Source organism: Scyliorhinus canicula, chromosome 1 (assembly GCF_902713615.1).
Source record: "Scyliorhinus canicula chromosome 1, sScyCan1.1, whole genome shotgun sequence".
Lineage (NCBI taxonomy): Eukaryota > Metazoa > Chordata > Chondrichthyes > Carcharhiniformes > Scyliorhinidae > Scyliorhinus > Scyliorhinus canicula.
This window is the reverse complement of record NC_052146.1, coordinates 219,165,054-219,190,502: the sequence shown is the minus strand read 5'-3', so window position 1 is coordinate 219,190,502 and position 25,449 is coordinate 219,165,054. Positions and strand designations below refer to the sequence as shown.

The 25,449-nt window shown below is 45.0% G+C and overlaps 2 protein-coding genes across 6 annotated transcripts in view; one reads left to right on the top strand and one right to left on the bottom strand.

Annotated features, from left to right (window-relative positions):
* Positions 1–22,159, top strand: part of pdcd2 (programmed cell death 2) — a 32,315-nt gene extending 10,156 nt beyond the window's left edge. For 2 of the 3 annotated variants that reach the window (XM_038807983.1, XM_038808001.1), the window contains exons 3-6: positions 5,858–5,973; positions 6,468–6,581; positions 20,639–20,674; positions 21,678–22,159. In XM_038807983.1, coding sequence (XP_038663911.1) covers positions 5,858–5,973; positions 6,468–6,581; positions 20,639–20,674; positions 21,678–21,839 — 428 coding nt within the window. In that variant the 3' untranslated portion in view covers positions 21,840–22,159. The remainder of the gene's footprint in view (positions 1–5,857; positions 5,974–6,467; positions 6,582–20,638; positions 20,675–21,677) is intronic. The other variant, XM_038807991.1, reaches the window with a different exon arrangement.
* A 354-nt stretch (positions 22,160–22,513) lies between these two features.
* Positions 22,514–25,449, bottom strand: part of nup133 (nucleoporin 133) — a 91,557-nt gene continuing 88,621 nt past the window's right edge. For all 3 annotated transcript variants that reach the window (XM_038807960.1, XM_038807949.1, XM_038807970.1), the window contains 3 exons: positions 23,664–23,740; positions 23,098–23,183; positions 22,514–22,806 (listed from right to left, as the gene is read on the bottom strand). In XM_038807960.1, coding sequence (XP_038663888.1) covers positions 22,670–22,806; positions 23,098–23,183; positions 23,664–23,740 — 300 coding nt within the window. In that variant the 3' untranslated portion in view covers positions 22,514–22,669. The remainder of the gene's footprint in view (positions 22,807–23,097; positions 23,184–23,663; positions 23,741–25,449) is intronic.

The following is a 25,449-nucleotide window of genomic DNA, read 5'->3' as shown; positions in this document are numbered from 1 at the left end:
CAGCTCCAGGGTCCCAAGTTCGATTCCCGGCTGGGTCACTGTCTGTGCGGAGTCTGCACGTCCTCCCCGTGTATGCGTGGGTTTCCTCCGGGTGCTCCGGTTTCCTCCCACAGTCCAAAGATGTGCGGGTTAGGTGGATTGGCCATGCTAAATTGTAAGGTTAAGGGGGGGGGTTGTTGGGTTACGGGTATAGGGTGGATACGTGGGTTTGAGTAGGGTGATCATTGCTCGGCACAACATCGAGGGCCTGTTCTGTGCTGTACTGTTCTATGTTCTATCCGAACTGGTCGACCTATAGAGGTTCCAATCAATATTTGGAAAGTTAAAGTCACCCATAGACCTCCACACCTATCCATAATCTGTTTTGCAATTTCTTCCTCCACATCTCTATTACTATTTGGGGGCCTGTAGAAAACTCCTAACGATGTGACCGCTCCTTTCCTATTTCTAACTTTGGCCCATATTACCTCAGTAGGCAGATCCCCTTCAAACTGACATTCTGCAGCCGTTAAACTATCCTTGATTAACAATGCCACTCCTCCACCTCTTTTACCATCTTCCCTACTCTTACTGAAACATCTATACCCCGGAACTTCCAGCAACCATTCCTGTCCCTGTTCTAACCATGTCGCTGTAATGCCCACAACATCGTAGTCCCAGGTACCAATCCACACTCCAAGTTCACGTACCTTATTCTGGATGGTCCTTGCATTGAAGTAGACACACTTCAACCCACCTTTCTGTCTGCCGGTACACTCCTGCGACCTTGATACCCTCCTCAGTACCTCACTACTCTCAACACTGGCGTGTGGACTACAGCTCGTTTTCCCAGCCCCCTGACAAATTAGTTTAAACCCCGCGAAGAGCCGTAGCAAATTTCCCTCCCAGGATATTGGTGCCCCTCTGGTTCAGGTGCAAACCGTCCTGTCTGTACAGATCCCACCTTCCCCAGAATGTGCTCCAATTATCCACGTACCTGAAACCCTCCCTCCTACACCATCCCTGCAGTCACGTGTTTATCTGCACTCTCCTTGTTCCTCACCTCAATAGCATGTGGCACTGGCAACAAACCAGAGATGATGGCATGGTTTATCCTGGCTCTCAGCTTCCACCCTCGCTCCCTAAATTCCTGTTTTAAATCCCCGTCCCTTCTCTTACCTATGTCGTTGGTACCGATGTGTACCACGACTTGTGACTGTTCTCCCTCCCCCTTAAGGATTCTGAAAACACGGTCCGAGATGTCACGGATCCTGGCACCCGGGAGGCAACATACCATCCGTGAGTCTCTTTTGCTGCCACAGAACCGTCTATCTGTCCCTCTAACTATCGAGTCCCCAATAACTATTGCTGTCCTGCTCTCCCTCCTTCCCTTCTGAGCCACAGGGACGGACTCAGTGCTGGAGATCCGTTCACCGTGGCTTAACCCTGGTAGGTCGTTCCCCCTCAACAGTATCCAAAACGGTATACTTGTTACTGAGGGGAACGACCACAGAGGGACCCTGCACTGACTGCTTCCTCCCAGCCCATCTCACCGTCACCCATCTATCTTGATTCTTCGGAATAACTACATCCCTGAAACTACTATCTATGACCACCTCTGCCTCCCGAATGATCCGAAGTTCATCCAGCTCCAGTTCCCTAACGCGGTTTCTGAGGAGCTGGAGATGGGTGCACTTCCCACAGGTGAAATCAACAGGGACACTGACGGCGTCCCTCACCTCAAACATTCTGCAGGAGGAACATTGCACTGCCTTCCCTGCCATCCCCTCGAGATTAAAAAAAAGAAAAAGAAAGAAAGAGCTTAAGAGTTAAGAACCCAAAGGAATACAGAAGGTTCAGAGGGGAGGTGAAAAGGCATATTAGAGAAATGAAGAGGGATGAGAAAAGACTGGCAGTCAACATAAAGGGGAATCCCAAAGACTTCAGTAGGCATATAAATAGTAAAAGAATGGTTCAAGGAAGAATAGGGCAATTAGGGACCTAAAAGGGAATTTACACATGGAGGCAGAGGGCTTTGCTGAGGTATTGATTGAATACTTTGCATCTGTATCTACCAATGAGATGCTTCTCCGAACATGATGGAAGATAAGGAAATGCTGTCCCTAGAAAGGTTCAATGTTGATAAGGAGGAGAGGACCCGGGTTCGAATCCCGGCCCTGGGTCACTGTCTGTGTGGAGTTTGGTTATTCTCCCCGTGTCTGCGTGGGTTTCATCCCCACAACCCAAAGGTGTGCTAGTTAAGTGGATAGGCCATGCTAAATCGGCCCTTAATTGGAGAAAAAAAATAATTGGGTACTCTTAAATTTATTTTTGAAAAAAGATAAGGAGGAAGTTTGAATAGACTGTCGGTACTGGAAGTTGACACGGACGGCACAGTGGTTAACACTGTTGCCTCATGGCTCCGAGGACCTGGGTTCGATCCTGGCCCTGGGTCACTGGCCATATGGAGTTTGCACATTCTCCCACTGTCTGCATGGTCTCACCCCCACAACCCGAAAGATGTGCAGGGTAGGTGGATTGGCCATTCTAAATTGCCCCTTAATTAGGGGGGAAAAGAATTGGGTACTCTAAATTTATAAAGAAAAATTTATATTGGAAGTTGACAAGGAATTGGATGCGATGCATCAAAGGATATTGAGAATGGAAATTGCAGGGGTGCTGGCCATAACTTTCTGGTCTTCTCTAAACTCGGGGAGGTGCCAGAGGACTTGAGAATTGCAAATGTTACACCCTTGTTCAAAAAAGGTTGTAAGGATAGCCTCAACAATTATAGGTCAGTCAGTTTAACATGGTGGTGGGCAAGCTTCTAGAAACAACTATTCAGGATAGAATTAGTAGTCACATGGAAAATTATAAGTTGATTTGAAAGAGCCGGAAAGGGAAAATCGTGTTTGGCTAACTTGGAATTTTTGAGGAGGTCACGGGAAGGGTCGGTGAGGGTAATCCTGTTGATGTGGTGCACATGGATTTTCAGAAGGCATTCGATACAGTGCCCTGCAGCAGACCTGAGAAAGGTTATAGTTCGTGAAATAAAAGGGATAGTAGCAATATGGATACAAAATTGGCTGAATAATAGGAAGCAGAGTGTAATGGTCAATGGATACTTTTCAGGCTAAGGAAGGTTTGTAATGGTGTCAGTATTGGGACCTTTTCCTTTTTTAAAAATAAATTAAAGTGTCCAATTCCTTTTTTTCCAATTAAGGAGCAATTTAGCGTGGCCAATCCACCTAACCTGCACATCTTTGTGTTGGGGGTGAAACCCACGCAAAAATGGGGAGAATGTGCAAACTTCACACGGACAGTGACCCAGGGCTGGGATTGAATCTGGGTCCTCAGTGCCGTGAGCAGTGCCAGCCACCCTGCCGCCCACATTGGGACCTTTTACTGATAAATACTAATGAATACTCATGAAGGCCCACCTTCTCAACCATGCCTCTCGCCTAAGGTGTGGTGATCCTCAAGTTAAATCACCACCAGACAGCTCTCCCCCTCAAAGGGGAAAGCAGCCTGTGGTCATCTGGAATGATGATGACTTTACCTTTTTTTTTTAACCAATATTAATGATCCAGATCTTAGGAAAATTTCAAAGTTTGCGGATGATGCAAAACTTCGAAGTATTATAAATTGTGAAGGGGACAATGTGGAGATTCAAAAGGATATGGACAAGTTAGTGGAGTGGGCAGATAGGTGGCAGATGAAGTTCAATGTGGAGAACAGTGAGTTGATGCATTCTGGTATGGAGAATGTGGAGATACAATATAAAATATGGCCAAAATTATTTTTTTTCAAAGTGTCCAATTTTTTTTCCAATTAAGGGGTGATTTTGTGTGGCCAATCCACCTACCCTGCACATCTTTGGGTTGTGGGGGTGAAACCCATGCAAACACGGGGAGAATATGCAAACTCGGCGTGTGAAGAGCCAGAATTCTTAAAGGGGTACAGGAGCAGAAGGGCCTGGCTGTATAAGTGCATAGATCATTGAAGGTGGCAGAATAGTTAAAGCATAGTAATCTGGGCATTGTTAATAGGGGCATAGAGCACTAGTGCAAGAAGGTTATGCTGAACTTGCACAATACACTAGTTAGACCTCAGCCGGAGTATTGTGTACAGTTCTGGGTGCCACACTAGGAAGGTGTGAACACATTGGAGAGTGTGCAGAAGAGGTTTACAAGAATGGTTCCAGGGATGAAAACTTTAATTATGAGGATAGATTGGAGAGGTTGGGACTGTTCTCCTTGGAGAGAAGGCTGAGAGAAGATTTGATAGCGATACTCAAAATCATGAGGGGGCTGGACAGAGTGGATAGAGAGAAACCGTTCCCTCCTGCTCATAGAACAAGAGGGCAGAGACTGGTTTGCAAAGGAAGCAAATGTGATGAGAAAAAAACTTATTCACGCAAGAAGTGATTCTAGTCTGAAATGCACTGTCTGTCTGCATGAGTCTCACCCCCACAACTGAAAAAGATATGCAGGGTAGGTGGATAAATTTAGAGTACCCAATTCATTTTTTCCAATTGAGGGGCAATTTAGCGTGGCCAATCCACCTACCCTGCACATCTTTGGGTTGTGGGGGCGAAACCCTCGCAAACACGGGGAGAATGTGCAAACTCCACACAGACAGTGACCCAGAGCAGGGATCGAACCTGGGACCTTGGCACCGTGAAGCAGCAATGCTAACTACTGCGCTGCCCCGTGGATGTGAAATAGTTACAAATATTTTCAGGCAAAGCCTTTAAAATCAAAGATGGCTGTACATTGGGAAACTGAGGTTCAAGGAAAATTGGACTGGTGTCAGTGACTTATAGAACATAGATAGAACAGTACAGCACAGAACAGGCCCGTCGGCCCTCAATGTTGTGCCGAGCCGTGATCACGCTACTCAAACCCACGTATCCACCCTATACCCGTAACCCAACAACCCCCCCCTTAACCTTACTTTTATTAGGACACTACGGGCAATTTAGCATGGCCAATCCACCTAACCCGCACATCTTTGGACTGTGGGAGGAAACCGGAGCACCCGGAGGAAACCCACGCACACAGGGGAGGACGTGCAGACTCCACACAGACAGTGGCCCAGCCGGGAATCGAACCTGGGACCCTGGAGCTGTGAAGCATTTATGCTAACCACCATGCTACCCTGCTGCCCCATTCCTTTGGGTCCCAAACTCTGTTATATCTCCAACAATCTTTACTATTCACTGCCTGCTCTGGTGCTATTTACCAACATTGAATCGGGCAGGGCAGTGAAACTGACAGGATTGCTTCGTGGAGATGGACCAAGTGGCCTCTTTCTGTGCCATGAATGATTGTATGACACCAATGTATGTGACTCGGGTTATTGTTGTTTATAATATACTCTTGATTCATCGACGAAGGTCAAATGAAATGAAAAATGAAATATAAATTGCTTATTGTCACAAGTTGGCTTCAAATGAAGTTATTGTGAAAAGCCCCTAGTCGCCACATTCGCCTGTTTGGAGAGGCCGGTATGGGAATTGAACCGTGCTGCTGGCCTGTCTGCTTTAAAAGCCAGCTCTTTAGCCCTGTGCTAAATCAGCCCCTTCCAGCTTTTGCTTAATGTGTAAAGGCGAGAGATATCTAACCTCTTTTATCCTTTCAGTTATAGATTCAGGAAGGGGACAAATCTGAAAAGGCTAAAGGACTACCTTGTATTACACTTCCTTTCCCCCAAAACCTACATGTCGGGAATTCTAAAGTTCTCGGCAGCAAAGTAATTACTCTGCTGGATTGTATCTGTACCTGCTTTCCAATTTGGTGTTTGAACACCTCTGCCCCTCAAACACTTGGGAGTGTTGATGAGTTCAAGTAATAACGTGCCTCCATGGCGTTTTCAGATTGTGTGACTGAAGCCATAGACGAACAGGAGCTGGAGGCCATGGCAAAACATGAATCAAAGGAAGACCGCATCTTTGCGAAGTTTAAGAGGAGGGTAGCACTGGCGCCTGATCAGGTACATATGTCTTGTACTGTTTCCTTCTTTGCTCTGGATTTAAAATGGTTTTATTGAGTTTTACAATGTCACAATGCAAAACAGTCATCTTTTACACTGACCCATAGCATGACAATCCCATTATATATGGGCCAGATGGGAGATTTAAAATGGAAGAGGGGTTCATTTTATAAGCTAAGATATGTTTGGAAGACCAATCACATCACAGCTATATAGTTCTCATCTTCCATTTGCTACTTTTTGGGGCTTATAATGTTCACTATTTACTGCTGCTTCAATAAAGTTTAGATGTCATGGTCCTTTGAACAAAACTAAATATTTTCCTTATTTTCTTACTGCGGAATTAATGTTTAGAAACGGCCGAAGAAGCAAAATGATTTCTGTTCCAATGCTCCAAATAGCTGTTTAGTAAATTCGATGTTTGATTTAACCTGAAAATACAAGATGAGCTTTAGATGGGTGAGTGCATTCCATGCTGTCAATGTTCCTTGTAGGTGCTGCGTTACTGCAGAGGAGGATGTCCATTGTGGGTATCTGGGGAGAACATTCCCTCCAAAACAGATATCCCCAACTGCCCATGTGGAGCCAAGCGGGAATTTGAATTTCAGGTATGAATTATTTTGTTAACCAATCACTATGAAAGTTAATGGGATTTCATCATAAGGAAACAATGAGGGTTAACAGAACAGTGAGTGTGTATTTTAAAATAAGTTTTATGTCTATATTAAACCGAGTATCAGATTACAGCTGTACCTTGATTTGTGGTTTTGTAAGATGGTGATTTCACAATAGGGAGGTGATGATGGCATAGAGCTAGTGTCACGAGACTAGTAACGCAGAGACCCAGAGAAATGACAAAGGGACTTGGTTCAAATCCCACCATGGCAGATCGTGAAATTTGAGAATTCAATTAAAATCTGAATTAAAAGTCTTAATGATTTAAAAAAAAAATTAGAGTACCCAATTCCTTTTTTTCAATTAAGGGGCAATGGGCTGTGGGGGTGAGACCACACAGGCATGGGGAGAATGTGCAAACTCCACACGGACAGTGATCAGGGGCCGGGATCAAACCTGGGTCCTCAGCGCCATGAGGCAGCTGTGCAAGCCCCTGTGCTGCCCTATCAAAAGTCTAATGATCATGAAACCATTGTCAATTGTTGTAAAAGCTGATCTGGTTCACTAATGCCCTTTAGGGAAGGAAATCTGTCTGTCCTTACCTTGTTGTTTGGCCTACATGTGACTCCAGCAATGCGGTTGACTCATAAATGCCCTCCAAAACAGCCCAGCTAAGATGTACAAACGAATGAAGCTGGACGGACCACTTGGCATCGACCTAGGCATTGGAAACGACAACATCACATCTACCCCTATCGACCCTGCAACACCCTCCGTACAAACAAGGCTAAAATTTGGCTAGTACCAAAATTGGGAAAGCTGTCTCACAGACTAGTCAAGCAACAGGCTGACAGTCATACTCACAGAATTGTACCTTGCAGAAAATGTCAGACTAGTTTGGAAACCAGCAGAGATGGCAGCACAGTGGTACACAGTTGACCTGGGAGTCCTCCGCATCGACTCTGGACCCCATGAAATGTCATGACATCAGGTTAAACAAGGGCAAGGATGGTGCGTGATTAGCACTGCTGCATCACGGCGCTGAGGACTTGAATTCGATCCCAGCCCGGGTCACCGTCCGTGTGGAGTTTGCACAATCTCCCCGTGTCTGCGTGGGTCTCGCCCCCACAACCCAAAAAGATGTGCAGAGTAGGAGAATTGGCCACTCTAAATTACCCCTCAATTGGGGGGGGGGGGGGGGGGGGGGGGGGGGGGGGTGAAGAATGGGGTACTCTAAGTTTATTTTTTTTAAAAAACATGGGCAAGGAAACCTGCTGATTACCATGTAGCACATCTTCTCAGCTGATGAATTAGTACTTCTCCATGCTGAACACCACTTGGAGGAAGCACTGAGGGTGGCAAGGACACAGAATATACTGTGGTTGGGGGACTTCAATGTTCGTCACTAAGATTGGACTTGTTTATTGTCACATGTACCGAGGTACAGTGAAAAGTATTTTTCTGCGAGCAGCGCAACAGATCATTAAGTACATTAAAATAAAATAAAAAGAAAATACATAATAAGGCAACACAAGGTACATAATGTAAATACATAGACACCGGCATCGGGTGAAGCATACAGGAATGTAGTATTAATGAGGTCAGTCCATAAGGGGGTTGTTTAGGAGTCTGGTAACAGCTGGGAAGAAGCTATTTTTAAAATCTGTTTGTGCTCGTTCTCAGACCTTTGTGTCTCCTGCCTGATGGAAGAAGTTGGAAGAGTGAGTAAGTCGGGTGGGAGGGGTCTTTGATTATGCTGCCCGCATCCAGGCAGTGGGAGGTATAGGGGGATAGTCAATGGATGGGGGGCAGGTTTGTGTGATGGACGGGGCTGTGTTCGCGACTCTCTGAAGTTTCTTGCGGTCTTGGGCCGAGCAGTTGTCATACTAGGCTGTGATCGGTAGCCCTACCACAGGCCGAATCCGAAAGGATATAGCTGCTAGACAGGCTCTGCTGCAGGTGGTGAAGGAATCAAGAAGAGGTAAAAACGTACTCACCAACCTGTCTGCCGAAGATGCATCTGTCCAGGACGATATCCGTAGGAGTAATCACTGCACAGTTCATATGGAGACAAAAGTCCTGTCTTCATATTGAGGCTAGCCCCCCGGCCCCCCCCTCGTGTTGTGTAGCACTACAACTGTGCTAAATGGGATAGATTTCAAACAAATCTAACAACTTAAGACCGGCAGCTGGGCAGCACGGTGGCGCAGTGGGTTAGCCCTGCTGCCTCACTGTGCCAAGGTCCCAGGTTCGATCCGGGCTCTGGGTCACTGTCTGTGTGGAGTTTGCACATTATCCCCGTATTTGCGTGGGTTTTGCACCCATAACCCAAAGATGTGCAGGGTAGGTGGATTGGGCATGCTAAATTGGGGGAAAAAATGAATGAGTACTCTTAAACATCTATTAAAAAAAAACAAATAAAAAAATTAAAAAAAGACTGGGCAGCTATGAGGCACTGTGGGCTATCGGCAAAATTGTACACGACCACAATCTACAATATCATGGCCCGGCATATCCCCCACTGTACCATTACCACCAACCCTGGGGAATCAACCCTGGTTCAATGAAACGGGCAAGCCAGGCATATCTAAAAATGAGGTGTCAGACATGGCAACACTTGCATACCATACAGCATAATGTTGTATCTGCAAAATCTCAGATACTTTCACCAGCTCACTTAAAGATTTCACCTAGGTGTCTTTATTATTTTTACATTTTTTAATATAAATTTAGAATACCCAATTAATTTTTTTCAATTAAGGGGCAATTTAGCGTGGCCAATCCACCTACCCTGCACGTCTTTGGAATGTGGGGGTGAAACCCACGCAAACACGGGGAGAATGTACAAACTCCACACGGACAGTGACCCAGGGCTGAGATTAACGGCATGAGGCAGCAGTGCTAACCACTGTGCCACCGTGCTGCCCCTACTTGGGTGTCTTTATTAACGCGTCATCGATGAAGACAAACGTCTTGCCAAGGTCATCCCTACACCCCCACTACTTGCCTTCAAAAACCGCGCAACCTCAAACAACCATTGTTTGCAGCAAACTACCCAGCCTTCAGAACAGCGACCACGACACCACACAACCCTGCCATTTCTGCAAGACGTGCAAGAACATCGACATGGGTACCACCATTACACATGAGAACACCACCCACCAGGTACATGGTACATACTCGTGTGACTTGGGCAACGTTGTCTACCTCATACACTGCAGGAAAGAATGTCCCAAAACATGGTACATTGGCGAGACCATACAGACGCTGCGACAACGGATGAACGGACATCGCGCGACAATTGCCAGGCAGGAATGTTCCCTTCCAGTCGGGGAACACTTCACCAGTCAAGGGGCATTCAGCCTCTGATCTCCGGGTAAGCGTTCTCCAAGGCGGTCTTCTGGACACGTGACAACGCACAATCGCCGAGCAGAAACCTATAGCCAAGTTCCGCACACATGAGTACGGTGTCAACCGGGACCTTGGATACATGTCGCATTACATCACCCCCCACCATCTGGCTTGGGCTTGCAAAATCCTACCAACTATCCTGGCTTGAGAGAATCATACCTCTTTAACCTGTGATTATCCCTCTCTCCAGTTGCTCCATCTGGACCTGTAGACTTAATTACCTGCAGAGATTTGCATTCAAAGTATTCTTGCATTCTTGCATCTTTGACTTTGTCTATATATACACACACACATTTCATTCACCTGAGGAAGAAACAGTGCTCCGAAAGCTAGTGATTCGAAACAAACCTGTTGGACTTTAACCTGGTGTTGTAAGACATCCTGTGCTCACCCCAGTCCAACGCCGGCATCTCCACATCATGGCTTTAATTAACAAGGAGAACAAACCACAAGTTCAAATTCAACAATATTTATTTAACACAATTACCCCATAAATTACCCACAAAATACACGAGTTACAAATATCGGTGTATACGATCTGCAAAGTTGGCTTGGTAGGGCGATGGATCTGATCACTACGTTTCTCTGGTCCGTCTTCGCGAAGGTGGTTCTCGCTATAGTCCCTTCCTTCTTTGGTCTGGTCTGGTCAAGGTCACCTCCCACACTGAGTCATTGCTGCCGAGGGCTCTGGTGCTTACTTTTATCCCCCGCTGGTTTTGTTCTCTTTTTCCACTTCCTGTGGCCTTTTACCAATGAGGTGTCGAAAGGGGCTTTTAATGTCCAATGATTTGATTGATGCCCGGTTGCCAGGTCACCTGGGCCCGCCCCAGTGGCCTTATTTGCACATACACCGTTACCAAATAAGAATTCCCACCGCCACCTATGTTCCCGATAGTCTGGCCCGGCCTGGACTTGCAACAATAGGCCGGTGCATATCAATCGGATCGATTTATCTCGATGGCCGTTTGACAGGGCAGTCCGCACATGTCTTGGCAGCATGTCTGACCTCTAGTGTATTTGAACTTGGCCAGTTCGAATTCCCATGAGGCTGTTCTGGAGTGACTGGCTTGTTTTAAAGTGCCCAATTCTTTAATTTAAAATTGCCTATTTTAATCGGGCCCAAGTGCTAGGTCACCACAATAAGCAACAAGTGATAGGCAGAGCTAAGCGATTCCACAACCAACAGATCATATCTAAGCTCTTCACTCCTGCCACATCCAGTTGTGAATGATGGTGGACAATTAAACAATTTGCTGGAGGAGGGGCAGATATCCCCATCTTCAATGATGGGAGACCCCTGTACATCCAGTGCAAAATATAAGGCTGAATCATTTAACAATCAAATGCTATGGGCCCTGACAATATTCAGGCAATAGTACTGAAGACATGCGCTCCAGAATTTGGCGTGCCCCTAGCCAAGCTGTTCCAGCACAGCTACAACACTGGCATCTATCCAGCAATGTGGAAAATTGCTCGGGTATGTCTTGAACACAAAAAGCAGGACAAATCCAATGCGGCCAATTGCTGCCCTATCGGTCTACTCACGATCATCAGTAAAGTGATGAAAGGGGTTATCAACAGTGCTGTGAGGTGGTACTTTGTTGAGCAATAACCTGCTCACGGATGCTCAGTTTGCATTTCGCCATGTTCACTCAGCTCCTGAACTCATTACTGCCTTGGTTCAAGCATGGGAGTTGGACTCCAGAGATGAGAGTTCTTGACATAAGGTAGCATTTGACCGAATGTGGCATTAAGGAGCCCGAGCAAAACAAGTCGATGGGAATAGAGGGGAAAGTTCTCCACTGGTAGGAGTCATACCTAGCATAAATGAAGGTGGTTGTGGTGGTTAGAGATCAATCGTCTCCGTTCCAGGACATCACTGCAGGAGTTCCTGAGGGTGGTGTCCTAGGCCCAACCATCTTTAGCTGCTTCACCAGTGACCTCCTTTGATCATAAAGTAAGAAGTGTGAATGTGCAATCATCAGCAAACAATGTTCAGCACCATTTGTCACTTCTCAGATAGAGAAGCAATCAATGTCCAAATGCATCAAGATCTGGACAACATCCTGGCTTGGGCTGAGAAGTACCAATAACATTTGCACCACACAAGTGCTAGGCAATGACCATCACCAACAAGAGAGAATCTACCCATTGCTCTGTGACATTCAATGGCATTACCATCAATGAATCTCCCACTATCAACATCCTGGGGTTTACCATTGACCAGAAATTAAACTGGACCAGCCATATTAATACTGTGGATCCAAAAGCAGGTTTGGAATTGTATGGCGGGTAATTCACCACCTAACTCCCCATAGTCTGTCCACCACCAACAAGGCACAAGTCAGGAGTGTGATGGAATACTCTCCACTTGCCTGGATGAGTGCAGCTCCAACAACACTCGAGAAACTCAACACCATCCAGGACAAAGTAACCACTAGATTTACACTTCTTCCACAAGCATTCACTCCATCACCGATGCATAGTAGCAGCACTATGTACCATCTACGATATTCACTGCAACAATGCACTAAGGCTTGTTATACAGCACCTTCCAAACCCATGACTGTTCCCATCCAGAAGGACAGCAGTCACATGGGGACACCACCTGAAAGTTACCCTCCAAACCACACACCAACCTAACCTGGAAATATATCACCGTTCCTTCGCTGTCACTGTTTCAAAATCCTGGAGCTCGCTCCCTAACAGCACAATGGGTGTTCCTGCACGACATGGACCGCAGTGGTTCAAGAAGGCAGCTCACCACTACCTTCTCATGGATGGTTCGGGATGGGCAATTAATGATATCCTGGCTTGCAATGCCCACATCTCACAAATAAATAAAAATCTTGGAAGTCTACACCGAACACTTGTCATTAATTTCTCATTCCCTTTGGACATTGCAAAGGGGGAAATACTCCATTCTGTCCAAGAAAGCTTTAGTTTTTTTCTCTCTTTTTTTAGAGTACCCAATTTTTTTTTCCAATTAAGGGGCAATTTAGCATGGCCAATCCACCTACCATCTTTTGGGTTGTGGGGGTGAGACCCACGCAGACATGGGGCGAATGTGCAAACTCCACACGGACAGTGACCCAGAGCCGGGATCGAACCTGGGACCTCAGTGCCGACCCAAGAAAGATTAAGTTATCTAACTCTGCTATTAGACAATTCTTAATACCAAAAACTTGGTGAAAAAGGTACGTAATCAGCATTTCTCTGGCTCTGTCAAGGTTTGCTTTAATGCTGCTAGAGAGCACTTTGCAATGTTTTACTATATTAAAGATGCTATGTAAATAAAGTTTTATTGTTGTAATGGTTTAACAAAATAATAAAGGAAGATGTCGCTATTAGAAACATGAAAAAATAGGAGCAGGAGGAGGCCCATTGGCCCTTCGAGCCTGCTCTGCCATATATTATGATCATGGCTGATCATTCAACACAATAGCATAATCCCACCTCGCTGCCCCTCCTCAATATCCTTTGATCCCCTTTGCCCTGAGTGCTATATCTAACTGCTTCTTGAAAACATATAATGTTTGACCTCAACTACTTCCTGTGGTAACAAATGCTACAGGTTCACCACTCTGGGTGAAGAAATTTCACCTAATCTCTGTCCTAAATGGTCTACTCCGTATCCTCAGACTGTAACCCCTGGTTTTGGACACCCTCACCAACGGGAATATCCTTCTTGCATCTACTGTGTCTAGTCCTGTTAGAATTTTACAGGTTTTATAAGATCTCTCTTTTACCCCCTCCCCCCCCTTCATTCTTCTGAACTCCATTAAATACAATCCTAACCTACTCAATCTCTCCCTGTATGCCATCCCAGGAATCAGTCTGGTAAACCTTTGCTGCACTCCCTCTATAGCAAGAACATCCTTCCTCAGATAAGGAAACCAAAACTGCACACACTATTCCATATGTGGCCTCAACAAGGCCCTTTATAATTGCAGCAAGATGCCCCTACCCTGTACGTGAATCCTCTCGCTATGAAGGCCAACATACCATTTGCTGCCTTTATCGCCTGCTGCATCTGCATGCTCATCTTCAGCGACTAGTGTAACAGGACACACGGGTCTCATTGCACATTTCCCTCTTAATTTATGGCCATTCAGATGATAATCTGGCTTCCTGTTTTTGCTACCAAAGTGAATAACCTCTTTTATCCAAATTAGCTGCATTTGCCATTCACTTGCCTGCTCACTCAACTTGTCCAAATTACACTGGAGGATCTCTCCATCATCTACACAGCTCATCCTCTCACCATACAAATCAACTCAATAAACAACCACACCCGCCTGCCCCCCCGACGCCAACCCCACCACATCTTGTCATCCACATTTTAAACCCCCCCCCCCCAAAACACCTTCAATCCTCCTTTAAAAAAAAAAAATCTACAAAAGCCTTCCATCACGGGGTTAACCTCTCTTCTGACCCCTCAGTGAACTTGACCTTTTCCAGCCTCGGGAATTCTGCCAGGTCGCTCACCCACACTCCTGCTTTCGGCGGCTCTTGACTCGGAACCACCTCCACACCTGGCATCTCAGACATCACCTGCCAGATGTCCGAGAACCCCTGCCAGAACTTGGACACACCCAGAACATGGGAATGTGATCTGTGGGACCTCCTGCACACCGCCCACGCCTATGCTCTCCCCCCGCAAAGAACCTGCTCATCCTTGCCACCGTCATGAGCCCTATGCACCACTTTAAACTGGATGCAGCTTAACCTCGTTACGCATTCACACTCCGCAAGGCCTCAGCCCACGTCTCGGCCTCCACCTCCTCTCCCAGCTCCTCCTCCTATTCACGCTTAATGTCCCCCCACCAGGACTCCCTCCCACTTCATCAATTCCTTATAGATATGCAACCCCTCCCTTATTTTGACAGCACCTTGTCCTGAAACCCCAAGGGCAGCAGTCCAGGAAAGGACGGCACCTCTCTACTTACAAAGTCCCGAACCTGCAGGTAACTAAAGCTATTCCCCCGTGCAACTCATACACTTCCTCCAGTCCCGCAAATCTGCCACCTATAAATAAGTCCCCGAAGCACTCAATCCCGCTATCATCACCCACTAAACCTCACTCAAATCTATGGTTATTACAGATCGGCACCTTCCAGGCCCAAAGGCTGCTTCCACTGCCCCCACACCCTTGGGGCCGATAGCACCACTGGGCTAGTGGAGTACCTGGCCAGCGAGAACAACAAAGCCCTCAAAAACTGTATCTCTACACAATGCTACCTCCACCTGCCCCCATATCGACCCTCCCCCACAGCCCATTTCCTTACCATAGCAATGTTTGCTGCCCAGTAATAATTCTTCATGTTCGGCAATGTGTGGACCCTCCCTGCCCACACAAACCCAGAGATCAGCCCATTGACCTACCTAAAAATACGACTTGGGGACAAAGATTGGGAGATTCTGAAATACAAACAAAAGCCTCAGCAGCACCGTCATTTTCTGTTTGCACCCGCCCTGCCAGCCACAGCAGCAGCACATCCCATCACTTAAAGTCTACCTTCGTTTGCTCCGCCAGCCAAGTCAAGTTCAGTTTATGCAACTGTGCCAAACCTGTGCCACCTGCATACTCAAATACCTGAAATTGCCCCCACCATCCTAAACGGCAACTCCCCATGTCTCCTTTCCTGCCCTCGGCCATCAATCGGGAACACCATACTCTTTCCCATATTCAATTTGTATCCTAAAAACTGGCCAAAGTCCCCCAAGATCTCTCATGTTGTCCAATTGGTCGGAAATATATCATGGGTCGTCCGATTACAATGAGACCATGTGTTTCTCTCCCCCCCCCCCCCCCCCCCAAGGTCTTCCCCCTGGCAACCCCCCACTTCACTCCTGTTAACCAGCCTGTCCAACTAGCACAGTGGCCTCTTACAACCCCTCCTCCCCGCATAAGACATAGGAGCAGAATGAGGCCACTCGGCCCATCGAGTCTGCTCCGCCATTCAATCATGGTCGATATTTTCTCATCCCCGTTCTCCTGCCTTCTCCCTACAGTTTTCTTCTCTCTTCCCTTTCCCCCCACCCACCATCAACCCCCAACGTGCAACAAAAGGTACATTCACCATCACTGCTCCCCCGACAAGTCTACAGGATTTTCACAGTTACTTCATTGCAGTGTTAATGTAAGCCTACTTGTGACAATAAAGATTATTATACTTGCAACGTCCCCCTTGAGCGACGCAGCTGGCTCACCATCTTCCCCATTTGAAACAAACTCCATCCACCTGCAATTTCTTTCTCTCTGCCAAAAGATCTGTTGTTGGTGCAATCGAGCATTGGCCATCCACCTCAAGGATGGAATCCACCAGCCTCTTTCCAGATTTATCCTTGTACGCGGTTCCCTGTCCTAGCATCAAAGCTCGAATGATACACTTGCCCCACCTATCCTTTCCGTAGCCTTGTTTGATCTTTGACTCAAATGAGTTGATGGTAGAAAAACAAGATCAGCTTTCAAATTTTTCACACGGGAAAACACCTGGGAACTTTTAAACTGGGCCATTTAACCCCCTCACATTCCATGTAACCAATTGGACACTGGGCCTCTGGAGCCACTTTTCTTCCCCATCCCTCCCCAGGATCAGCCATATTTTCCCCTACCCCATGAGGCAATCCGACAGGTCCGCAACCTGCCTGCGCCAGCTCCATTCAAGATGGCTGCCATTATCCCCATCAAGGCAGTTCAAAAACAAAGGAACTGTCACTGTCAGCAAACTACCCCTCTCTTTCTCTCTCTCTCTCTCTCCCCCCCCCCCCCCCCCCCCCCCAATCATCAGTCCCATCCCTCCATGGACACCAGACAAACATCCCACCAAGAACTAAACCCCCACCCCACAGCACCTCACCCTCCCAAAAATACAAATCCCGAAGGACTTCACAATGAACAGACAGCAAAGACCATATTCCTCAAACCCCCCCCCCCCCCCCCCCCCCCCCCCCCCCACACAAACCAAGTGATAGTCTGCCTTGTAGGTAACCAGAAGATGAGCTGGGTACACCATCCCACATTTCTATTGCTCTTATAGAACATGCCTTCTTGTTGACTCTGCCCCAGTGTATTCTGATGGCATGGTCCTACCATCTACAATCATGGTGGTCCTTTGCCCATCTCGGGACCCCGATTTCCCCCCCTGATCTGGGCTTCTGCCTCAGTAATCGATGAGCCCAGTCCAATGGGCAATTCAGAGGCAATAGAAAGGGAGGAGCCTGGAACAATAAACATCAATAGGGAAATGGTACTCAACAAAGTATTGGGATTGAGAGCAGAGACGTCCACCAGTTCTGATGCCATACATCCGAAGATGTGAAAGGAAGTGGCACCGGAGATAGTGGATCCATTGGTTATAATATTCCAAAATTCCATGAACACAGGAAAGGTTCCAGTAGATTGGAAAAGTGCTAACATAACACCCTTATTCAAAAAGAGAGGGAGGCAGAATGTGGGAAATTACAGACCAGTTCCTGTTGTTTGGAAATTGTTAGAATCAATTGTCAAGGAAGTAATATTAGGACATTTGGAAAGTCAAAACCCAACCATCAGAGTCAGCATGGTTTTATGAAGGGCAAATCATACCTGACTTTATGAAAAATTGTTCATGGTACGTGGGGGTCGCAGGCTCTGACAGCATTTATTGTCCATCTCCAATTGCCCTTGAGGGGGCAGTTAAGAATCAACCGCATTGCTGAGAGTCTGGAGTCACATATAGGCCAGACCAGGTAAGGATTTACAATCTATAGAAACGGCTTAGATACAGGGTTAGAAGGGGGCAGGAAGGTGGTGCAGTGGGTATCACTGCTGCCTCATGCATCAAGGTCCCAGGTTCGATCCTGGCTTTGGGTCACTATCCGTGTGGAGTTTGCACATTCTCCAGTGTTTGTGTGGGTTTCACCCCCACAACCCAAAGATATGCAGGGTAGGTGGATTGGCCATGCTAAATTGTCCCTTAATTGGAAAAATGAATTCGGTACTCTAAATTTATTTTTAAAAAAGATATAGGGTTAGAACGCTCTATGGCCAAATTCATAGATGACACAAAAATAGGTGGGATAGTAAGTTGCAAGGAGTTAATAACATTACATATGGATAGGTTAAGAGTGGGCCAAAATGTGGTAGATGGTGTTAAATGTGAAGTCATGTATTTTAGTCAGAAAAATGGGACGGCAACTTATTATCTAAATGGGAAGAGATTTCAGGGTGCTCTGTTGCAGAGGGATCTGGGGGTCCTCATTGACGAGTCACAGAAAACGAGCATGTAGATACAACAGGTAATAAAGAAAGCAAATTGAATGTTAGGCATTCATAGCCAAAGGAATTGAGTATAAAGGTAAGGAAGTGTTGCAACTATGCAAGGCATTGGTAAGACTGCACCTGGAGTATTGTGCACAGTTTTGGTCCCCTTATTTGAGGAAAGGTGTAGTGGCATTGGAGGCAGTTCAGAGGAAATTCACTAGATTAATTCCAGAGATGAAGGGCTTGTCATATGAAGAGAGATTGAATAGTATAGGCCTATACTCGAGTTTAGAAGAATGAGGGGATCGAATTGAGGTACACAATGATAAAAAATATGGATAAAGTAGATGTGATGTGGATGCTTCCTCATGAGGGGCATTTTAGAACAAGAGGTCATAGTCTAAGGATAAGAGGTAGCAAATTTAAAACCGAGTTGAGGAGAAACTATGTCTCCCAAAGGGTTGTGAATCTTGGAATTCACTACTCCAGAATGCGGTGGATGCAGGGACAGTGAGTAAATTGAAGGAGGAGTTAGACAGATTTTTAATTGATAATGGGTTGAAGGATTATGGAGAATGGGCAGGATGAGATCAGCCATGATCGAATAGCGGAGCAGACTTGAGCCGAATGGCCTGATTCTGTATCTTATTAACTTATGAATTCCTTGGTCCTCCTTTGTTGAATTCTAAACTGCTAACAATTCTCAGACTTGTTGTTTTTCTTGGCCAATTTATATGCTGCTTCGTTGGATCAAATACTATCTCTAATTTCCCTTGAAAGCCATGTTTTGGCCACTTTTCCATTTTACTTGTGTGCTAAACAGAAATAAACAATTGTTGCAGTTCCTTGAATAGTTTGCCTTTGCCTATCCACCATTATCCCTTTAAGTAACATTTCCCAATCGATCAAAGCCAACTTGTGCCTCATATCACCATAGTTTTCTTTGTTAGGATTCACAACACCGGTCTCCGAATCAACTACATCACTCTCCATCTTGATAATTTCTATACTATAGTTGCATATCTAGATTGCCATTGATTCCGTTCTCATTCCATACACAGTAACCAGTTTTGGATGATCTGTTCTCTAGTTGGTTCCTCAACGTATTGGTCTAGAAAATCATCCTGTATACACTCCAGGAATTCTTCCTCCACGGTATTGTGACTAATTTAATTTGCCCGATCTATATGCAGATTAAAATCACCCAGAACTGCAGATGTTCCTTATTGCATGTGTCTCTAATTTCCTGTTTAATGCAATCCTGAGCATCACCACTACAGTTTGGGAGTCTATATACAACGCCCACTGTTGTTTTTCCTTTGGTGTTTCTTAGTTCGACCCATACAGATACCACATTGCTGGAGTTAATATCTTTCCTCATTATTGCATGAATTCTCTCTTTGACCAGCACTGCAACCCCACACCTTTTCCTTTTTGTCTATACTTTTTTCATCTATTTGCATAATTAGTTCATATTTTTTGCGAATGCTGTGTGTTGAGGCAGAAAGCCTTTAGCCTTGTCTTTTTAACATTACTTGCCCCACTCCCAGTTAATGACAGCTTTTTAATAACTTAACAACTAAATGCACACTCTAATCTATCCCTGATGGTAGCATTGAACACATGCCTGAATATTGGGACTTTTGTTTTTTTTTTAATGTATTTTTATTCAAATTTTTAACATTTAATACTTGATAAACATTACAACTCAAAGCCCACCCCCACCTCCCCCCTCCAAAATTTCTCCAACTTCGAGCAGGAGCAAAACATATGTACATGATTAGCTGGGCCCCTCCCACAAGTTCACAAATATCCTCTACTCCCTCAGCTAGTTTGTCCTCGATTTAGGTGCGCCCTGCATCAACCTCAGCCTCACAATTTCACCCTCCACAGCATCTCACATTTCCCAATTCCATTCCCCAGCTCCTCCTCCCACTTGACAGTAAGCCCCTCCAAAAAGACCTTATCCTCCCATAAAACAGAGACTGCCCCACCCTCCAACCTCATCACTGACACCACCAGATGTAGGTGCTACTGGAAAATTGAGAAAGACCTTTTTTTTTTTTTTACAAAGTCCCATTGCATGTACCCAAAACCCTCCCCACATGGTAAGCCAAACTTCAACTCCTGCAAACCGCTCTTCCAAAAACAAGCTGTTCTTCTCCATCACCCCTCTTTCCTCTCATGCCCGAAACCTTGCATCCATCCTCCCAGGCTTAAACCCACGGTTCCCTTAGATCGGCATCAACCTTGACCCCGCCCCTAACTTAAAGTGCTGCTGAAATTGCTGTATCTGCTATTTTGAACAAAATAGACGCATCTGTATACAAGCTCCAACACGCTATGTTCAAGCGGTGCCAAAACCCCACATTTTTCTCTGCCTACACGCAGGTCCTTTGGTGCCCCTGTTCAGCTACAAGACAACTGGTGAGGAAACAGAACGTGGTGGTGTGGTAAACAGTGAGGAGGAAGCCTTAGATTACAGCACAATATAGATTGGCAAATGAAAAGCAAGAGGTGATGGTTGTATTTTAGGAGAACTAACAAAGCAACTGAATACACATTGAAAGGTAGGATGGTATGAGGGACCTTGGGGTGCATGTCCAAAGATCCCTGAAGGCAGCAGGATGGGTAGATAAGGTGGCTGAGAGCATTATAGGATACTTGTCTTTATTAGCCAGGGCATAGAATGTAAAAGCAGGTAGATTATAACAAAGCTGTATAAAATGCTTGCTGGGCTGCACCGTTCTGTCGCCACACTAGAGTGCAGAGGATATTCACCAGAATCTTGCCTGGAGCATTTCAGCAATGAAGAGGGGATGGGGGTTGTTTTCCTTCGAGCATAGAGGGCTGAAGGAGGACCCGATTGTGGTGTAGGGGATTTAAGGAAAAGCTTTTTCAGCCCAAAGGGTGGTGGGAATCTAGGGTGGTAGAGGCAGGAACCCTCAATATTAAAAAGCATTTAGATGAGGACTTGGGTTTCAAGTGCTGGGAAATGATATTAGAATAGAGGTGCTTGATAGCCAACGCAGACACAATGTGCCGAATGCCCTCTTTGTGGTGTGAAACTGACTCTGCAGTTTTAACCTACTTAACCAAGGACTAGTAAGAGTTTTCCAGGTATAACTGGAGATAGAACCATAAAAGATTCAGATATTCAGCCCATGTCTGCACCAGCTGAAAAATCTAGCTTTGCAGGTTACATCACTCCAGTTCACGCTCCAGATTTCTTTATTGCAAGGAGAATGGCGTTAAGGCCAACATATCATTTTGACTGAAATACTTTGCTATACCCTGCACGATGGTGATCAGGGAATTTGTACTTAGGAGATAGTATTACTGTTTAAGTTTACAGTGTTTGCATAGCTGAAATCAGCTAGTTGGAGAACAAAAAAAAATTCAGCCACTAATTTTCACAACTTTATTTCAGGTGATGCCACAGTTGCTTAACTACTTGAAAGTAGATTGCCTCAGAGAGAGTTTGGATTGGGGAACCCTCTGTGTTTACACATGTGAACAAAGCTGTGACCATGGCAACGAGTATTGTACAGAATTTCTCTGGAAACAGGATTTCTCTGCAGAACAGTTTTAATTATTCATTGCACAGGAACACAACGATCCATTGTTTAAAAGCATATTTTCCCCCTACAACACCACAACCTCCCACTGAAAACTATTACTAGTTATTTGGGAGATCTTGGTGTATGGGAAGGTTTCAATCTCATCACACCGTTGCCCACCAGGTCTACCGGCTGATTGAATTTTAACTATTCACTCCATGGGGACCATTATGGTCTAAGATTGATACTGCTGACATTTCCAGGCTTTTACTGTCTCCTTGTTAAAGGTTCTAAATTGCAAGTTGAAATTGTAATATACTGTACTGATGAATAAATGAGTAACTTAATATAATAGTTTTTCACCTGCAGTCTTTTATGGAGCGGAGCAAAAGGAATATCACATTAAATGATAGAAAAATCCTGTGGTAGGTCAGGATAACATCATGCTCGTTGGCTTGTTAAATCACTGAAATGCAAGAGTGGGAAGAAAACTGCCCCCCCTTCGAATGTGTTGAGCAAAGATCAGCAGAAAACATCGTTGGGAAATGGGAAGGATATCTACATATTTAAATGGTACCTTAAGGAGGAGCCTGTTTTTGGTCAGATAGGAGCAAAGTATTTTATAACCAGGCCTCTGTCTGGCCTAGGTGCCCACATCCAGTTGCAGGTCAAATAACCCAGTCAGATAGAAACAAGGACAGTTCGCTTGCCTTTTATAAAATTAAACTTTTATTCAAAATCCAAATTAATTCATAACATTTTTACACAAGTTTGACCACTGCAGGTTGTTTATTTGCAGTACATGATCTGCTGAATGAAGGATTTTAAAAGCAGCAGAACCTAGAGATAGACATGAAGGGAATCAGGATTGTGCTTTTAAATAATGTTCATAGTTTGCTTGCAAGAGGAATTCAAAGTAGGAACTGGATCTTGGGGTTCTCAGATAATTTGACTGCAGCAAGTCATTTACTTCTGGCAAATAATGTTTCAGTTGAACACCTAAAATGAGAGATATGAAAATAGTCAGTGTAGTCAATAGTCTCCCAAGATCAACAAATACAGGGGCAAGAGGAACAAAATTGATACTGCATCTCTAAATGCTTCAACCCCAATCCAGAGGCTCCAGGCTGGCATACCAATGGTGGTGGGGAGGATCCACATGATCGGATTATATTCCATATACAGATTTATAAATAGTTGGGCAGGATCCCAAATAAAGAATTTTGCTCATAAGGAACATTGTTTGGGTTGACAACCACAATTACTGGACCAGTTTAATGTAACACTCACCTTCATCCACGAGCTTTTCTATGACCTTTATCAGTACAGTTGCTTTTGCAGCTTTAATTGGATCATCTTTGGCATCAAAAGACCAACTAAACAAAATCAAGCAGAACATTCTCTTTTGAGTGTGTTACTGAGAGTTCAAGAATCCCCAGGAATTGGTACATGGAATAACTAACCTGGGTGCAACAGCCATGCACATGGAAAAGTCTCCCACCTGAGAGGATTGGTTTGTTCAAACATATTAGCTAAAATAATTAGACGTGCACATGCTCTCTCTCCCTCCCCTAAATGCTACTTGGGGTGCAAAGTCAGGCATTGCATTTTGATGGGGAAGACAGTCAAATCACAGCTAGAAGTTGGGTAGGGAGGGAAAAGTGTTATTAAATTAAAATTGAAAGGCAAATAGCCACTTAAATTCAAGGCTTTCATTTTATGGTCTAATTCAATAACGTAAGCATAGCTTTACAATGCAATGCAGGTAATAGTTGTTACATTTGTGGATAGCCTCCTTCATTTCAATACATATGTTGAAATGAGGGAAGTTGATAGAGAATCAAAACTGCACATACTCATCCCTCAGAATAGCTCGGCAGAAGATTTCCAGTTTCAATGAATCGATGTTGACATCAGTATCAAGACCTTCCTCCTTTAGAAAATAGACAGAAAATGCAATCGGTCTCCAAAATAATTTAACAAGAGCCTGTTGTAAACCTTTCACAGAAAGAAACAGCATGAAGCGGCACTGACTGCTTGGTGCTCTTTATGCTCCCCCACATGAGTGATATCCTAATCCCATGTGCTTATCCTGTTACTTTTCCCCTTGTAGTTTCTAACTCAGTCACCAAGGCACGTCACAGCTGTATAACTCATGCAAATAAAATTCTGCTTTCGGTCTTCTCTTGCATTTAATTTTTGCACATATACCCTGGTTCTACTTCTTTCAGTAAGGGAATCGAGGGTTACAGGGGAAGGGTAGGAAAGTGGATGAGGAATGTCGGATTAGCCATGATCTTATTGAATGGCGGAGCAGGCTCGAGGCACCAAAAAGACCTACTACTATTTTTATTTCTTATGGTTTTATCTGCTAGAAATCAGTCTGCTTGTATCTACTCGGTCCCACCCAGTTATAAATTTGAACATCCCCATCCAATTATCCTGTAATATTTAAAAAAAAAAAAATTTAGAGTAGCCAATTTTTTTTTCAATTAAGGGGCAATTTAGAGTGGCCAATCCACCTACCGTGCACATCTTTGGGTTGTGGAGGTGAAACCCACGCAGACACGGGGAGAATGTGCAAACTCCACACGGACAGTGATCCAGGGTTGGGATTCGAACCCGGGTCCTCAGCGCCGTAGGCAGCAATGCTAACCACTGTGCCACCGTGCTGCCCTAATTATCCTGTAATTAAAGGCAACCCGAACCAACAGGAAAATCATAGAAAGCCGAAAAGTTAAGCACAAAAGAAATGGTGATACATGAGTGAAACAGGGCTACTCTATTGATGGAAAACAGGCACTGACCATGGCCTGCCTCAGGACTGACAGACAGTGTCAAGCAAAAATTAAACACATCCTACCAGATAGGGAAAGACCAAGTACAGATATCTGGAAAATGAGACTAACCAAGAGGAAAATTGGGGGGGGGGGGGGGGGGGGGGGGGGATTTGCGGGGGAATGTGAAATGTACAGATTGTATAAAACAATGAATACCAATTGCAGAAAAGGCTTTCAACTCAATGTTCTAAGGAACAACGTGAACAACTGCAGGTTTGCAATGCAGGGACTCTTCACTCCTTTATAAATAATACATTCAAAACAGTTCAGTTTATTTTCTCCCCGAGACTGCAGTGCTGCATTTCCCTGGATACCTCAAGAGAACGAGTCTTTATTTACATAGTGGGCACCTGCAAAGGTTAAGGGGGGCACAGATCACACCCCTGACTGAAAAACTGAAATTGCCAACAGAAAAGACAAGCTAACTTGAACAGGAGAATGTTTGCTTTGTTGCAACAAAACTTGTAGGTTTAGTGTTTCTAAAACTAAAACACACTTTTGGAGTACAAGATAGTGGCAAAAAGAGACAACACACTCTGGCTAATGATCTTTGGGTTGTGGTGTTTGGAGCTCACTAAATGGTCAAGGGGAATCGAAGGTAAAGGTTTCCTCAGTTGGTTGTGAGATTTCCTGTTGCAGGTGGTTTGGGGGTGGAGTTGATGGGAGAAGTGAAAGCTGTGACAGTGGAGAAATGGGGTAAAATGTCTATGGGCCTTATGCCTTTCATGGGTCATAAGTAACTAAATATTTTGAGACATTAGTACTAAAAAGGTAAACCCGCCTACAAGGAAATACAGAATCT